Source organism: Rhea pennata, chromosome 1 (genome assembly GCF_028389875.1).
Source record: "Rhea pennata isolate bPtePen1 chromosome 1, bPtePen1.pri, whole genome shotgun sequence".
NCBI lineage: Eukaryota > Metazoa > Chordata > Aves > Rheiformes > Rheidae > Rhea > Rhea pennata.
The window spans coordinates 102,723,104-102,741,259 of record NC_084663.1 but is presented as its reverse complement, the minus strand read 5'-3'; the positions used below and the strand labels follow the sequence as shown (position 1 = coordinate 102,741,259).

General features: G+C 44.8%; 1 protein-coding gene across 1 annotated transcript; it reads right to left on the bottom strand.

Annotated features, from left to right (window-relative positions):
- Positions 1-2,898: 2,898 nt before the first annotated feature.
- On the bottom strand, positions 2,899-16,531 carry CD2 (CD2 molecule). Its single transcript, XM_062572802.1, has 5 exons — positions 16,462-16,531; positions 13,219-13,512; positions 9,636-9,878; positions 5,559-5,675; positions 2,899-3,452 (listed from the first exon to the last, which is right to left on the bottom strand). Exons 1-5 carry the CDS (start codon positions 16,520-16,522, stop codon positions 3,244-3,246), a joined length of 924 nt encoding a protein of 307 aa, XP_062428786.1. The 5' UTR covers positions 16,523-16,531; the 3' UTR covers positions 2,899-3,243.
- Between the last annotated feature and the right edge of the window lie 1,625 nt (positions 16,532-18,156).

Genomic DNA, 18,156 nt, shown 5'->3' with positions numbered 1-18,156 from the left:
TGGTGCAGCTTCTCCCAACAGCGCTCTTCCGACTTAGCTTATGGTCCCTTGGCAGAGAAATATTCAGCTGGAAAGTACCACAGCAAGAGTATAACAACCTAGAGGAGCCCTCAGCAAGTTGCACTGAGACCAGAAGTGCTTTTTCCAGCTATGCAGAGGGCAGTACTAAAACAGGTACCTTTGCACTTCACTCACTCCTGCTGCTGCAGCCTGTGGCCTACCCTGCGCTCAGGGCATCTGCTGGCAGACACGCTCTCCAGAAACAGACACCAGAATTAGGGTGTGCTCAGCCCTTGCATATCTGAAGCCAAGGTAACACAGTTTTCATGGATCACCAGATGTCTCAAAGGTGGGTTTGGACCCAGTCTATAACCAGTGGCAGCAAAGTTTCTTGCCTCTCATTCACAGTGCCTAACCCTGTGCAGCTATTCCTTGCCAGAAGATCTAACACACCCCTACACTGGACCAGAGTCATCTCAGCAGTGCTCTGCACACCCACTGGTGCCTCCCACAAGGTGCTGTAGCAAGTGTTACCCCACTGGTCACAGGCATCAGGGGAAGCAAAATGTCAGGCAGCAGCTAACAGGAAACCTAGGAGGGCTCATGAACCATGTGGTTCACAGCTTCCTGCTATGCACATGTCTTGCTCTGCCTGTCAGTCACAGCCTTTCATAGTTAAAAGCAGAGAACAGGAAACCACAGGTAATTTACAGGTTAGGGTATTTTCTGTTTGCAAGAGGACTAAGCAGAGAGCTAAATGCAGTGCCTTGGCTCTCTTCAGCTGAGGAGCAGAATAAGGAGCTGAAACCAAAACCATGAGCATCCACTGCTGCTACAACCATGACTAAATCACAGAACATTCCCTGCCTAAGAAATCAGAAACCAGCAACAGGGATCCAGCAGAGGGTAAAGGCCTGCTACCCACTTCATAGAAAGGTCAACTACAAGCAAGAACCAAGCTGCAGTAGAGTACCTAACCTGCCACATGCTTACCTTACAGATGCTTGTCTAGCTGCCACTCCAGAGAGCCATAGGCACAGTGGCTGTATCACGGGCTCTGCATAATTAGTGCCAGGTGATGAAGAAAAGCAGCCTGGCACAAAGCAACAGCTAAAGGGATCCCCGCTGAATAAGCCAGAAGAGCTGGTTCGATGCCTCAAGCAGGTCTCTCTACAAGAAAACCGCTTTACAGAAGCTCACCAAGCCTTAGCAACAGAGTAGGAGCACCTCCAAAGAACTCCTACAGCAAAACACTTATCTCAGTACTTCAGTACCCAGCACACCTGCAACCCCTTCACATATCCCAGGCATGGGGTGGGATACCTCCAGAGCTGCCCCCTAACAGCTGTGGCAACTGCAAGTGCATTTCTCTTAAACAGCTAGCACACCCCCCCCACCCAAGAGTGCTCATACAGAGGGAAAAGCCTGCCATTTCTCAAACAGCCCCTGTTGCTATGCCTCCTAGCCCAGGAGGATGTTTTAGCAAGGCAGCAGGGAGGCTCAACAGCAGCATAGCTCTGCCTCAAGGCTCACAGTCCTGTTTCGCTGGAAATCATCCCAAGATACAAGCATATCACCTTGTAAATCAGAGACTGTGACTTCTCCTCACCTTCAGCCCCTCAGGTCACAGTAAGCCTTCCTCTCTCCCAGGAATGACCAGTGTTACCATAAGTGCACACGAGTCCAACCTCAGCTGCTGGCTCTGCAGAGGGCACCAATAAAGCTCTAGCCACCCACAACAGGCAGAGCATGCCAGCACAGCAAACAGCCTGGCCCAGGGGCTGTGCTCATCCATGCTGACCTGAGACCATGGGCTGTGGGTGCTCACATGGCCATTGGTCCCTCCTGGGATCTGTGTAAAACCTCCTGCATCCGTGTTTTTGGCTCAGGGGCCAAAATATCTTTCTTGTCTCCTTTATACCAAAGTAAAATACAGATACTGAAGTACCATTGAAGTATGAGCTAAAATCCTCTTCACCCACTCTTATCTTTATTCATTCACCACAGGGTGAAATAAACTACAAAATATTTACTAAATGCAACTTTAAATATTAAAAGCCTTAAAACAAGCTGCAGAAGGCTGAAGCAAGAACACATAACACTCCCATTCCTGTGTCCGTGGTTGGGGGAAAAGTTAAAGCAAAGTGACTGAACTCTGGAGGAGGCAGAGGGACCTCCTTCTTCCTCACAAGGTACTTCAGTGCCTCTGCCAAAACACCAGAAGATAAAAATAGCCACATTTCTGAGGAGAAATAAAGGATGACCGTTTAACTCCCCTAACATGAATAGGATAGTCAAGTCTGAAAGGCAACTACCCATTCTTCCGCCTAATGCATCAAAATGGAGGTCAGATATCTCACTGTCTGTGGCTCTGGTAGCTCTCTCTTTCTCCACGTGTGCCGTCTTTCACACCAGATAGGCTAGTTTATCCATTCAGATTTTGCTCTGAAGAGGTCTTTCTTCTCTTGGCTCCTCAGCTCCCCAAAAGAGGAATTTATGGACATTTCCAAAAACAAAATGAACAAGCAGGGTTCATCCAGCACACGGAAAGTGGTGCAGAAGTATTTATTGCAGTCCAGCCACATACCTGTCCCTCTGAGAAGGAGAGATCTCTCAGTAATTGTCTATAATCACCTGGTTATACATGAGGAGCTTATCACTGTTCCTCATCATTGGATGAATGGCAAAGAAACTGAACAACTTACTCCTTTCCCACTTGCTTTTCTTCCCACACACATGCAGAGGCTAAACAAGTGTTTAATTACATACAATTATTTTTCTGTCCAGGAGATCATGGATTTGATGCTGAAGCCAGAGGGCTGTCTGAATGTGTGGAAGCAGAAAAGACAAACACATGACAAAACCACATAAGAGCAATAAGCCCATGTTGTCTCACTAGAGCTTTAGATCCTTCTTGATATAATCCATCCAAAAAACAGGAAGACAATGAGGTGCAATAAAAACAAGTGAATTATAGAAAGACACAGATTTCAAGGCTCAGTGCTCCATACCCTAGCCTGGAGTCACTTGAAGAAAAATAGCCAAAGGTATGAACCTCCATCACTATGAATCTCCTCCACCTGGAGTCATTTGATGCACTCTCTAGTTTTCTGCAACCAAAGCCGCCATTTCATAGCTAAGCATTATGCAAGCCTAGGGCAGGAGGGGTTGCTGACTTTAGAAACTTTCTTTTTCCAGTGAATCATGGTGCGAAGAGTCCTCCATCATGCCCAGGGCAGCCATTTAAGGTCTTTCCCTTGTGCGGTTTGGAGTTTGCTGCTGAGTGCGTGGCCTGGGCCGTGGGGGCACTGCTTGCTGCTGCATCTGTGGCTGTGGCAGAGGCCTCTGCTGCACACGCGGCTGCTTCACGGGAGGGTTGGATGGAGGCTGAGGGAGCTCCCGGACCATCATTTCTGTGTCCACTTGGCGAATTTGCTTCATTCTCTCCTCATCTGCAATGACAGCAGAAGAATGATAGAAGGCTCAAGTAATCAGGCAAAGATTCAAGTCTTATCAGAAGACAGTACTTTCATTTATAGTGAGCAACTGGGAAAAAGTGTTGGCCTAAGGAAAAAAATTAAAAGGTCAAACGTTGGTCTTGTCTGGAAGGCCACTGTCAGTCTCAGGTAGCCCTGTCACTCCAGTGGACCAACAAAAGTCAGCATTGCCCAGTAGAATAACCAAAGTCAGTGTTGCTCATTCCCATCAGGCACATCTGAGAGCTTTTTGGCTGCCAAGCTGAGGTCAAGCCATGTGGGGGCATTTGGGGCAGCTTTGCCCTCTCCATTCTGGGAGACCTGGCTCTGCTGGGGATGTCCCATTTGTCACCAGAGATCCCCAGCCTGAGCTGCTCTCTCGTCTATTGGAAATGGCTCACTGAAGAGAAAGTGAGATGCACCTGCAGGGAGCAACACGTGGCAGGGAGCAACTGTGCCCTGCCACTATTTATGCTGTGATGGCCCTGAAAATTTCCAGGCACTTGTAAAACTGAGTTCCTACATTTTGCCAGCATTAATTTCCCCTCATGTAGAAGAAGTAAATTCATGTCAACTGATTTTTGACTACTAACTCATCATTTATGAAATGTCAGTCATCTTAGTTTAGGGATTGAGGAATTTACCATTTGGGACATTGAAATGACCTTCAACACACACTGAACAAACAAACTGGTCACACTCTTAACTTCTCATTTTCCCACACTTCTGTGCTTCTTGTGTCTTGCTGAAGCCAGACTCCAGAATTAAGAATATGCTATCACTGCACAGTTAAAGGGAGTAATTTATCTCAGTCAAATAAGAACAGGAACAGCTGTAAAGTAAATAATGCTCAGCTACGTTCACACTAGCATTGTGCTTACAAGCTAGGCCAAGCTTTCTGAGATGATATCGTGTGGTTGCACTGTAGTGAGCTCTCCTGAAGGACAGGCAAAGCACTTGTCTATTTTTCCTGGTCTTAGCTTACAGGGTAAGTGAGAGGACCCAGAGGGTGACCTGTGCACAGATGGAGAGAGATTGCACTCCCGCTCAGCCAGGGAATAGGTTATGCTCACCCTAGCTGCCAGCCTGATCATAGCACCTTTGAGATAGCAGCCAGAGTTTCTTTCAGACTTTATCCTGTTTATCTTGATAACACTGTTGTGGTGTGAAAAGGAGCTTTTGACTCCATTTTGTAGACTCACAGAGAGATTAACTGTTATTTAAGACCACACAGGAAGCCTAGCACAGTGTGAGGGTAGGGGGACTTGAAAACAAGCCTTCAACGCCAAGCTGCCTGCCTGGCTGTAGGACAACCTCCCTCTTGTTTTAGGCTCCCCTTCCAGGTGGGTTGGCCAACTCACCTTGAACCACAGTTCAGTATCCTCTGGTTTAAGTCTGTCTGTCCACACTAACCGGGATGGGCAATGCTTGGGTTATAATTCAAGCTACCCTCTCCATCAAAAAGGCCACACTGAGAGAAGGCTTTGACCAAGTATTTTCTATGGTCTCAAAGAAGCCTGAATTTCAGTCAACAAATGAAGGTTCTGCCCATTCTGAAAACCTGATCTCTTTAAAGTGCTCCATGTTAGACCTCTGTCATTGATGGGTCTCTAATAACTTTGTTTTTTTAGAGAGGACAGGCTGTATGAGATGCCTGAGGAAACTCATGGAAAAACTGAGCCTTTCTTGCCCCTTCCCCCCTACTTACTTAACCTAGTGATTTCAGAGACCTCACTTTTACACTACATAAACTTAATGAAAAAATCGGCTGACAGAATACCTGATCTTAAGTTTAGTCCTGTGGATGTTCATGGCACATGGCTGGGGCCAAGCCTCAGAGGAATCATTCTTCCGTTATGGGTAAACAAAAGGACTCAAAAACAAAAAAGTCTTTTATGCAAAGTGTATGTCAGAAACCAAGACTGACAATGGCAGCTGATCTTCTGGGACTCGCCACATGCCAAACTGAGCTCTCGCTCACACAAAGGCAGATAGTATGCTCCTGCCCACAGGCATGCTGTCAGTGGCAAGCTCTAAGATTTTAGGTGGCTGGATAACAACATAAAGCTCTCAGAGACTTACCATCTTCTTCAAGCCTTTCTGTTCTCTTCTTCCTGATACAATAAATAAGCAAAATCATGAAGACGACAAAGATTACGCCTCCTACTATGCTTAAGATGAGATAAAGGTCCAGCTGGCCTAGTTAAGAGAGTGAAAGAGGATGTTAGAGGGGAAAACAAATCACTGCAAGACTAAGCCTGTGGTTCAGGCCTGATCTTCTGAGAGAATATATGTATGATCACATGATTATATTTTTGTTAAGTAATGCTTTCTTTTCTTTTTTTTTTTTTTAACAAAATAGCGAGAACACTTTTGTAAAGAAGTAAATTAGATGCAATAGCCATCTGACCCACTGATATCAAGACCTGAGGAAACTTAAGAGGCAAAAATGTCAAATAATTGGCCTATGGACACAGAAAACTGGTGGAAATGTTTAGACTAGAAACAAGGAGGCCAGACTCCAGGAGTTAGAGTCATCTGACCTGATACAGAGGTTGGTCTACATCTGAGTTAGTCATCCGAACTTGCATAACATCTACATTAGACAATTTCATGGTGTGACTCATCCTAAAATCAGACAAATAGCTACTAGAATTCTGTATTCTTCCCCATCAACTATAAACGCAGCCCAGGTGCGTTTGCCATCTTTGCCCTTTCTCCATACATGACAGAAAATTACTGGCCCTCACTGTGGAGAATTTGAGTTCTCCCAACTGGATTCAAGTTCTACAGAAAATTGAAACCAGAGCATTCATTTGTGCCAGCACATCTTATTTAAATTACTCCAATTGCTCTTTTCCTGCCAACAATGGACAAACACAAAGACACTTCATAGAACAGCACAAAAACTTCTTGATATGTCTCTGAACCCTTACAAGGACAACAAGCATCTAGACAGTGCTCAGCATCTAACAGAATTAAACATTTTGTAAGTACTTCCTATTGAGCTGGAAACACTCAGACCAGCTTGCCTCGTATCATTTTGGCACTTCCTTTCCAATTTTTGGCCGTATGCAAATTTAAAATAACAAAGAAGAAAAAACAAACGTAACCAAATATCTCACAGATTCAACATGAGAGTTCAGTTTGTCTAGTGAGCAAAGATTTATGAGTGTTCTTTATTTTGGCCAGATAAGGCTTGCTGGATTCTAGCCTTCCTATGTCAAGTTCCCTTTGGGTTATCCTGCCAGGATTTGGTGCTCATGCTTGAGAATGGGCACTGTGGAGCAACGAAAGAGCTGAATCCAACAGAAGTGCACCTTCCTTTGCTCCTTGACAGACAAAGTTTGTAAGGAGGATAAACCACTGGCACTATGTTTAATATTCACTGGGCAAGCATGTGTAGGGCAAGGGTTATGACACCAAAGTTGATGTATCAGCACTACAGAGGCCAGCACCTGCCTGGGCTTCTCTTTGGAGTAAACAGAGAGAAATGAGGCCCCTCAATGATCTGACTCTTCTCACTTATTTTAGCTATTAGGGCTGAACTGAGATCTATTTTGCCCTTAAAGTGCCTGTTCCTCCCAGTTAGCTATGAGTCCACTCAGATTCACTCATAGTTACACTTACATGAAAATTCAGCTGAGCTGAATTGTCTCTGGAGTGTGCCTTGCTCACTGAGGGTCAAAATTTAATGTGATTGGCCTCAAATTCAGGATACTTATTCTCTTCTAAGATGGGATTTCTACTACAGACAAATTTCTAACAGGTGTTTCGCATTCCTTAGTCCAAACTCCCACTGAAAGGCAAGGTGGGAGAAGTTTAGAATAAATACTGCTGGATTTTGTCTAATTCTGCCTGGATAGAGGAAAAGTAAGGCAGTAGCCAAGGGCACCAGCAGTGGGTACACCAACAGCCCTCCCTCCTGTCCCACAGCTCTTCTGCCCGAGGGCATCAGGGTTGGACTCAGCCCAGTACAGAAGGTCGGCCCCATGGCTACATGCAGGTCGGCCTCGCCACTGTGAGGCTTGGCTCAAGAAGGGCTGGCAAAGGTGGGCAGACATTTTAACTTTAAGAACAGTGCTTATACCAGTTAAGACATTTTAATTTTAAAAACAGTGCTTACACCACTATCCCAAGGGCTTCAGCTCCCCCTAAGTGCTGTGACACTCATTGACTCCACTTCTCAAAGCACTCTAAGATTCTCAGATAAAAGATACTTTACTGATTTTCCATTATTATTATTTCCTGACTGGCTTCTAAAGTAGGCAGGCCTGCTTCTGTAAAAATGTTCAAGGAGGGCAGTAGGGTGGGAAGGAGGTTTGGCTGAAACCTGAGTGATTTTTAATCTACTGTGGAGCTGTGTAACATCCTATCCCTATACTAAAACATCTGTGAGGTTTTTAGTTTAAGTAAGAAGGGTACTGTTATGTGGTTTCAGCGTTTTCTCATGGTTTGACACATGCTGTATTTGTACCTAAAAAACCAATGTGACAAACATTTTACTGTTAGTAATTTGAGAGAAAATAAACTCTTCCATCCAACTCACCCTGTGCAAAAACAAACAAAAACAAGGAGATTTGGCTACTCCATCTTAAGGGTGACCAGTTAAATCAAAATATCTAGCTGAAGGATCACACCTGCCTGCACCAGCAATGCAAGCCTAAACTTGCCCTGCTCATGCCCAGGGCTGCCTAGGCACAAGCCAGCTTCAGGCAGCATGACCTTATTAAAGCAATGTAACTAGGCTAATTTTCCCTGCCTTCAGTGAATCTAATCCAGTAGCATGCTTTTATGCCTGGCCCCAAAGTCCATACCACATCTTGCTCCCTCTTACCCCAGCCCCTTTCCAACACCAGCACCACTGTGGTGGTGCAGCCCATCTGGGCAGGCAGCTCGTACAGTGGAAAACACTTTTTAGTCTTTATTAGGTGTCAGGGGATCCTTTAGGAGGCTCAGGCTGCAGGAGAGTGGGGGCCACCCCATGCATTAGCTGTTTGTCCTTTGGTCAGCAGCAGCAGACCTTGGCATCACTTCAGTAAGACCTGGATAAGCAAGATAGATAGTCCAAGTTCCCTATATGAAAGCATCCACCCACACCCACATGGAGTTGTAGTTGCCCATCACCTTTACAGGTATTAGTGTGAAAAGGAGAAAAATAAAACCATGTGCAACTGATTTTCACCCTATGAGAGTGTAACTGAAGTGCAAATCCCCTGACATCAATACCATGGTTTTATATTCATTGAAGACAATCCCAATCCACATTTACAAAAAATGAGCTGTTAATTTATATCCTGGTACTTTCTCTACTCAGATAGTTTTATTCTACCTTACTAAAGTCATCTCTTTAGTTCTAATCCTTTGAAAAGTACTGCTGGTTTTAAAGGAATAAAGAAGGATAAAAATGAGGGGAAAGTTCTTTCAGTCTCTTGCAAACTATTGTGTGCCATTAAAACACATGCCTACCTCCCCAGTTTCTCCATTACTTTGTTGCTTTATCACTACTGATGGCTGACACCATTTGAGTCTGTCAGCATACCTCTTGGTCAGTAGTGATGAAAGGCAGGGTGAACCCAATGGGGTGAGCAAGATTCTCTTGTTCCCTAATCCCCCGACCAGCTTGATCTCTCTGGCAAGCTGTGGTTTCCCCTCAGAGATCTCCTTTCCATGTGGAAGCAGCGTCACAGAGTGCCTGGGGCCTCCCTGCCACCCACAGGGCTCTTACCCCCAGCCAAATCTCACCCTGTTCCAGCGACCCCAGCCCCCCCTGACCATGGGTCACCACCAGTGGTGGCACTCTGCCACCAGAAGGGAAACAAACTCCATCAGCTGCAGGGATGAGGGGGAGTACAGCCCACCTTTCATCCCTCCACCCCTGCGTTGGCATGGAGATGCCACAAGGGTAGTGGTAGGACAGGCAGCAGCGAAGTGGGGAGGGCAAAGGTGCAAAGAGGCTGAGAAATGCCAAGCAGAGTGCACAATGTGCATCTGGGATACCGCAATAGCATCACCTGCCAGTAACAACAGCATCCTTAGATTCACAGTGCTGGGAAACATCCTTGCTCCTGGAATCTGAAACAATCTTACAGATACATGCAACTACATCAGACTTTGTGGATCAGTGTTAGGAGATTCAGGCAAAAATAGATTTTCTACCTGAACACTTGATTTTCTTCTCAGCTGTTTTTTCACTGACTTGGTTCTTCAACACACATCTGAATGTCCCAGAATAACGTGTATGAAATTCCACCTTTGTCGCGTTCTTTTGGATTTTTTTGATTTTATCTTGCATCACCTCTATCATAAACATATGGTCCTCAGTCTTCTGCTTCCCCTCACATGTCACCAATACGGATTTATTAATACAGTCAACACGAAGGTTTGGCTGAGGGACAGGTTCTGAAAAAAAGAAAAGAAGGGATAGGCATATCTGAGAGGTTTCTCCTCTTGAAAAGCTCCGTTATTAAGCAGAACAGAGAATCAGCCATCAATAAGCAATGAAAAAGTAATACCATTGAACGAAGCCAGAGAAGAATGAGGAACATATTAGGCCTTCACTGGGAAGGTAACATGGTAGTAATAAAGAAAATACAGTATTTAGCCTAATATACTTCTTAACTCCTCCTTTCTCTCTCTCTATTCCCTTATCACTGCTCTGTTGGGTGTTTTTTGTTTTTTTTTTTTTTGTTGTTGTTTTGTTTTTTTTTTTTTTTTTTTTTTTTTTTAAAGGGGGTTATGTCAGCAGGAGCATCAGCACTCCACCTGAATCCATTTTCAGGTTGGTATTATCTCAATTTACAAACTGAGTTTTATCCCCAATCTGGTTTCTGAATAGAAGTATCTGTAGTTCACATCATAAGGCCTTTACACTCCAGTCAGTTAGCTGTATAAAGTGCAATTTGAAGATCAGGTGCTGCTATAGCATATTTCATTAATTTGGGGCAAGATGGGGAAGGAGAAAAGATCGTTGCAATGGAGACAGGGGTGAGAAGCTACAGGCAGCCGCAAAGCTGCTCACTTTGCATATAACTATCACTACCACCATGCCATCCACGTGACTGGTGAGGGTGTGAGGGCCATCTGCTTGGCCAGCTCCAACACCACGGCCAACATGCTTCTGACAGCAGCAGCCAGGAATGGCTTCACATCAGCTGTTCCAGTATTTCTAGAGATACACAGAGGGACACAGCTGTGAGTAAGCAGGAGAGTGAGAAGACAGTATTTGTTCCCTTCCCAAGAGACAGAGAGAGATCCTCATGCAAAGGAGAGCATGGCATAAGTGGAGGAAGAAATGTAAGTCTATTTTGTGGCACACAATAGAACCAGTCCTCTCTATGCCCTTTGGCATGCGTGTGCATGCCATGAGCTATGGACATGCCTAGACCACAAAACAGAGGGGGCTGTGGAAATGTGTGAGTGAGCACAGCTCAGGTAGGCATATGCTCCACAGCAGCACTCTGCTTGGCTTTACTGAGATCTAGAAACAGTCCAACAGTGTTTTGGAAAAGCAGGGCAGCACCAAAATAGCTGGGTTATTTTCAGGCTCAGCCTGGCTCCCAGCCAGCCAGCAGAGGGTAGGGGAGAAAGCTGTGTTTTCAGGAGGAGGCGGCAGACTGAGGACTTGGAGCCACAGTCCTCTGCAACTCTGGTTCCACGGTTTTGGCGCAGTCAGCCCTTATCTGCCATGTCCTTCGGGTAGATGGACATGCAGCTACTTACAACGCTTAAGGTATCCCTAAAGACCTTCAGTCAGAATGACAACCACAGCATGAAAACCCATCAGAACAGAACACAATAGAAAACACAAAACAAAAGCCTCTTAGGTCTCAATGATGATATGAAAGAACTAATTTACATCTTCTTTCTATGTCTTGCAAATACTTTGCTACTTTCCAGTTGCAGATTCTCTATCACTGGTGATACTGCATGAAACAGAAAAGCCCTGCAGGACTTTCTCCAGCCAGGGTCAACTGTCAGGAACATCAGATGGAAAAAATATCTCTAGGTATATGTATTGTAAGCTATGGGGAACATACATTTTAAAGCCAGGAAGGGCTGTTTGAAGTAAGTCTGGGTTTACACTGTGATGTCTGCAAACTCCCTTTCCTCCTTAAGCCCATTCCTCTTCTGCAAGCTCTGTCTTTTAGGAGAACCTCCTAACATGAAACACTGCGCATGAGGGTTCAGCTCCTGATGATGGAGTTGTGTGATGATGTCATCAGTTATATTATTATTTCTAAGAACAACTCTTTTTCCAGCTGTAATAATAAAGTATAATTTGGCTGACAGATGACCTTAGCACCTCAAAGTTTCTGAAGGGTTTTACTTTCAAAACTACATAATGGATGTTGGGGGCGGGTCTCCCCACCATACAGTAGATAAACAATTGCATCACATAGCTAGGATACAGTCTATTTCCTTAACCCAAAATTGAACCCAGAACACCCAAACGAGTCAAGCATGAGTTAAGTAGAATCAGGCCCCTGATGGCTTCCTGAATCTGCCGACAGCTTGTAACAATAGTTCCCAGCAGTGAGAAACCCTCACTTCTCAATAGTTCATTAGCTATGGGGCCTCCCCCTACAGAGAAACGGTGCTAAAATCATTCCAACCGTCTTTGCTGCTGCCTCACCAAAACATTGTTTCAGAGCTGCCTGCTGGTGTCCATGGACTCAGTGTGGTTTGGCAGAGATGTGAAAGTGGGCTGAGGAAGGTGGGGGTTAAATCATCCTCTGGCTGCAAAAAACCCCACCCTACACTGTAGCTTAGTGGTCTTCAAAGGTGGTAGCAATTACAAAGGGACAGAATATCCAAGCCTATCCTCCCTCCTCATTCCCAAAGTTTTGAGATGCTACTTTTCCAGTCTCTGAGGACAAGGTACAGCACAGGAATGGTGCCTCGGTACTTTCATACTTTGAATCAGTGCAGCCAGACTCTCTGGGCATGTGCTTAAGCACACCTTAAACAGCATGGTCTTTGCATTCGCTGTATTATGCTATCCCAGGATGGGATGCAAGAGTCTCCTCCCCCTGCACATACAACTCCTTGCCTTTTCTGGTGTATCTTGAGGCAGGGGGTGACTCTTGGATATTTTGCATGGTAGAGAAAAAATTATGAGTGCAATCCTATTGCCTAAATACAAGTATCTCTAGTGCCACCTGCGCTCAAGAGACCTCCCTATTGAGCTGGCAGATACAACACAAGGTTTTCTGAATCAGCAGCTATGAGTCAAAAGGCATAACTCAGTGCTAACAAAATGGCATCAGAAGCCCACATTGAGGCAAGCACACAGCGCAGCAGCAGCAGACATGAGTAGGCTGTGCAAGATGTTGCTGGAAGCAATGTAGCCTTTTTCCTGTGGCATTGCTTCAGCTCAGGAGTCAGCACCCTGAGCAGTCCCAGCACTGCATGCCGCACTGCAGTGTGCCCATACCCACATTGCCAATGAACACACAGGTGTTTGTGGCTGTTTCCTTGGGCATACTCGGAAATCTGATAGCTGATAAAGAGAGGAGCCAGGCAGAAAAGAGGTGCAAGAGGGAATCAAGAGTAGCAATAGAAGGGAAGAAAGGAAAAGCAGACTGCTGCCAGCAGAGGGACAAAAGAGGTACATCTTACAACAGTTTCCCCTAAAACAGAAAGAGGGGTGGGATGAGTAGGAAAGGCTGTATGAGACAGCATGAACACCAAGCCTTATTCAGCTGTGGCTAGGAGTGATACGAGAAGAGCAAAGACTCACCCTGAACAATGAGCATTATATCCTCTTCTGCCTTAAGCTTCCCATCCCGGTCATAAACAAGGACTGCGTACTTTCCGCCGTCACTTTTCATCAGCTGCTGGATTTGCAGAGTCCCATTCAGGAGTATCTTACATCTGCATTCGTCCTTGTTAACGTAATATTTGATTTTCCCATCTTTTATCTGAAGTAATTTCTTGTCTCTTAACCACGTTACTTCATGTATGCTCCCAGCAGCAGCAACACTAAGAACCACCGAGTCATTCACTGCCACATAAATCCATTTGGTGACAGCACCTTCAAAGGGAAGCACAACCAGCCTCATCAATGCACTTCTAACAGCCCCTGCTGCTGCATCCGTCAGCAGCAGTAGTGACCCAAAACATTGTATTTTCTGCTCTGAGTTCCCTAAGCTTCTCTTCATTGCTGAGGCTGTCTTTGTCTCATGCTCCAAAGCTTCTCTTGATTCTTAATTAGTTAAATGTCAGCACTCTATTCTGAGAAATCAAGAAGTTAAGGGCCTAATTTTCAGAAGCTGGCTTTATATTCTGGCTGACTTACTTGTACGGGTTTTAGATGCCTCGATTCACAGCTGCCCACAGACTTAACTCTGAACTTAACCCTTTCTGAAAATCAGGTCTCTTCAGTGTGTTTTGCACTGGATACTGCTGACAATCAGAGTGCTCATATGTGACAATATGGTGGCCCTGGATAGAAGGAGCAGTAATAATAGTGATGGCAGCAGTAATAATAGTGGCCTCAAAAATTTGCCCATGTCAAGCTGTAAGTGAGCATGAGACACTGCACTGGATGAAGACCCAGCACTGGTAGCCTGCAGTGCCCGCTTCTGAATGATCCCCAGCACCCTGCACCCTCAGAGTATTTGCAGCTGTTATCTCTAACACAGAGTCACGAGAGGAAGTAAGGGAAGGAGAAACGAACAGCTAACTGCAGCCTTTGAAGTCAGCAGGCATTGGTTATATTTGGAGACAAGTAAAGGCAAAAAAAAACCCCAAAAAACAAAAACCACCCATCTTTTCTTTGCAGGTCTCCTTTGATCATAAATGCCTTCTGCAAAATAGCTAAGAGTAACCTACTTTACTAAGGCACTACCAGGACTTGGTAGCACTTACTGTGTGCTGTTGAAGGTGATAGTAGTAAGAAAACCAAGGCTGCTAAACATCAATTATATGATTAGCAATAGAGATCACATACTCCTCACGCTGTGCCTGGGCCTCGCACCCATCTACACCCAGCGCTGCTTCACAGCCTTTGCAAGGCACTCTCACCTCTGCGGTGACCGTAAAGAGCCCTCAGGGACTTCTGCGTGCACACTTCAAGTAAGGCACTGCCTCCATCATGACAGCAGGTGGAAAATTTGCAGAAAGGGATGGAGAAGTGCTTACAAGTGCCAGATTAAATATGCTCTTTAATAACTGAACATACATTTAGAATCAGAACTTACTTCATTTGCCATTTTCTGTATTACTTTCTCTTCAATTTATAGGATAAAGCTGATACGTAGGATGGCATTCCTCTTCACATCAGGTAGAGAGGATTCTGCCCTAGTTTTACATCTTTTAAGCACTACCTCCCCTCCAAAACAAGAGTCTATACATTTTATTACAATCCTTCAACATAAAATATAATCCTTTATTCATTGTGCCCAGGACAATGATAAAATACATCACAGAGGGGAAACTGAAACCCAGTTGCTACTTCATGAAACTAACAGTATTAGAGATAATCAAAGAACTAAAATATTGTGCCTCTGCAGCAAGAAAATTACACTGAAGTGCTCCCAGCAATTCGCCCACCAGGCTAAGAAGAGGTTATTACTTCACTATCACATTTCATACAGGGTATTTGACATGTCTAGTGAAATATTCTGAAATCAAACTATCAAACAATCTGGAAAGCAGCGATCCTTTGCACCGCTGACACTTCAGATTATATTCAAATATTTAAATTCTGATGCTTGTTTCTGCTCAGAGTCACCCACCAATATTTAGAGCTAGTTGAAGGAGTTCTTCATATAACAGATAAAATCATTTGCAAGTCAACAAAAAAAAACTTTCAGGGAAAATTCAGTGGCATCTCTATGGGCAGATCATCTAGCCATATCTCTGGCTGTTTAATGAATCTCCATAGCCTTGCTGACAGAAAGCTGAAGATCTCACATACATGATACTAAAAATCTGTTTAGCTAAAGGAACAGCATTTCTGCTAGTGGCAACTGAAATGCTCTTCGAGGGGCAGCAAGATCAGAACCAGTAGCATGGAGCCCCTTGCAGTCACAAGAAAAATCGTATCATTCACAGGTATAGAGATAAAAGGAAAGGCTCCAATAATAACTTCACAAAAGTAATGAAGTCTTCCGCTTTAAGATTTTGTATATATTCGAAGTAAGTTGTTCTATTCAAGTGAATAATCTTTGTTTTTGCTAGATAGGATGTTTAGATATATCAAGTACAAAAATAAATTCCTTATTTATCTATTCATTTTGTTCTGGAGGAAAAAAAAAGCATTAAAAAGCCATACACATGATCTACAGTTGCATGAAAGGAAATAAAATCTACAAGCAATTGTATTGTCTTCATCTTTTATAACCTTCTCCAATCTGTGAGTTAACACCTTAATTAAGTTTTTAGATTAATATTTTAAAAAATAACGAGTGCAATAATGCACAAGATATACAACTAATACATATTTTCTTACTGTTTTTCACAATCCAGACTCCTTCAACTCCACTTATCTCTGCCAGGATGTACTGCTCTTTCTCTTAATATTTATGGAAGAATACAATTTGCATTTTCAACAGATTTGCTCATCTTTGATAAGAAAAGGAAATTACATGAGATAATGACTCTACACATTGCACCGCGAACTAGATCTCAAATGCACTACAAGCTACCTCGAGGGCAGAGAGAAAATGGCGTGCCGACATTTCTCATTATACATGTGTCAAATTAAGGCTCATTAACTTAAAACCAGAACTGTTTGCAGATGATTATTATAATGGGAATAGGAAAACTCAGGTCCTGCCCTCCCCCCCCAGCTGAAAGCTAAATCAAGTAATAACAGCAATAACCCAAAAGTCTCCAAATACTTTACCCATTGGGGAAGCGGAGCCAGTTTGTTACCAGTAACATTCTACCAAGTTTTAAAAGCCTGTAAATACAATGTTAACAGAAGTAGGCAGAAAAGGCAAAAAAAAAAATCATAATAATAATGACACAGACTCACATTTTACACTGGGAAATAAAAGCAGCAAGCAGTTGACTAGGAAAATCCTCCTGAAGTTCATTTTCAGGGTCAAAACCTCCATCGTCTCCTTGCCTAATGACAGCTGCCAGAAGGTGAAAATACGTTGTGTCACCCGGAGGCAGCTGTGGGACGTGCCAGCACAGCCCTCGTGCCCCTGTCCCCTCCTCCCATAGCTTGCCCAAGCACTTCTTCTTTCTAGCCCCGGCACAGCCGTGCCTACAGAAATATCTCCCGCTCTGCCCCCTCCTCAAGGAGGGGTGATGCGCGGCAAGCAGGAAAACCCGCGCTCCCAAACGCGTGAAGGTGCCGAGGTCCACCAGCCCGGCTCGGCGGCCCGCGGGCGACCTCGTCTCCTGCGGCCATCCCTCGAAGGCATCGCACGCGGAAGGCGGAGGCGCCTCCTCCGCGGGAACCATGGCGTCGGCCTCTTCGCGGCGCCATCCCTATGCGGTGGCTGAGCGAGCCGCCACAGGCAGGTGAGCCCCGGAGAGGACGGAAACTTTACCTCAGTCTCACCAAAAAATCAGCCCCACAGCTGATGTCTGAAAGACAGTGAGGAAGGAAGCTGGGAGGTGGGATGGGGGTTAGGCCCAGATACAGTGAGAAGTTGCTTTCATCTCCACTCCTGTTCCCAATGGGAAACCAACAGAGGTGGTGAGGATTTCATATCAGATCCTCCCTGGCACAATCCTTTTGCAATGGTGAAATCTTCCAACCAGACATAGGCAAAGAAAGGACAATAGAAAAGCTAAAGCATATGAAATGTAAAATATTAAGTACATCTTTCTCTCCAATTCCTGTCATTCCTGTCAGCATTGCTGCACCAAAGGCAGAACCGCACGTTTCCTCCTTCCTTTTATCATCGTTTCCTTGCAAAAAACATGCGGCAGAGGTAGGCACAAACGCAAGAGGAAGCAATGGGGACAAGACACACTGCCTTCGGGCCGTCATGCTCGGGCTTCCCGCAGCGAGCAACGTTGCCATCAGACCCCAGGCCGTGCCCTGGCAGTGCTGCAGGACACTCTCCTCGGCCAAGCTGCCAGGAACGGGTCAGGTCTGCACTGCCAGGGCTTCAGGCAGTGGCAGCAACCCTGACCTCTCGTCAAACGGAGATATGAGAGAGACAGAGAGAGAGAAAAGGAGGTAAAGCTCCAGAGAAAACAGCAGAACAAGGATTAAAAGAATGGTCTGCATTGATAACGATGGCCACCATTTTCAGTTCATCGAGTTTCTGCCATGCCCAGATGCCTGTGCACCAACAAAAATTGCAGCTCAAACAACTCAGACGGGAAGACCCTATGCTCCACCAACACAGTTTCAGCACATGGGCCACACTATCCCTTTTCCTGTTAGAGCAACAGGTAGATAACAGCAAGAAATAAATCCTAAAGAATATAAAAGGCCTACTCAAAAATTAGCTTATTGTCACCAGTCAAGAGAACCCAAGAGACGTGGTGAGGGTTCAATAGCCATTGTCCCTTGTCCTCTGCACATCACACAAGTCACACTAGGCCTAGATGTTTCTGAGTACAAAGGCTTGAGTGTGAAAAAACAACTTGCTTAGTAGTTTCACATAATAAAATTGCCTTCCCCTCCCAGATTTCATACTGCTTTGTTGTACTAATTTTCTATGCTAAAGAGCTACACATCACAGTTGCTAGGTTGTATTACTGG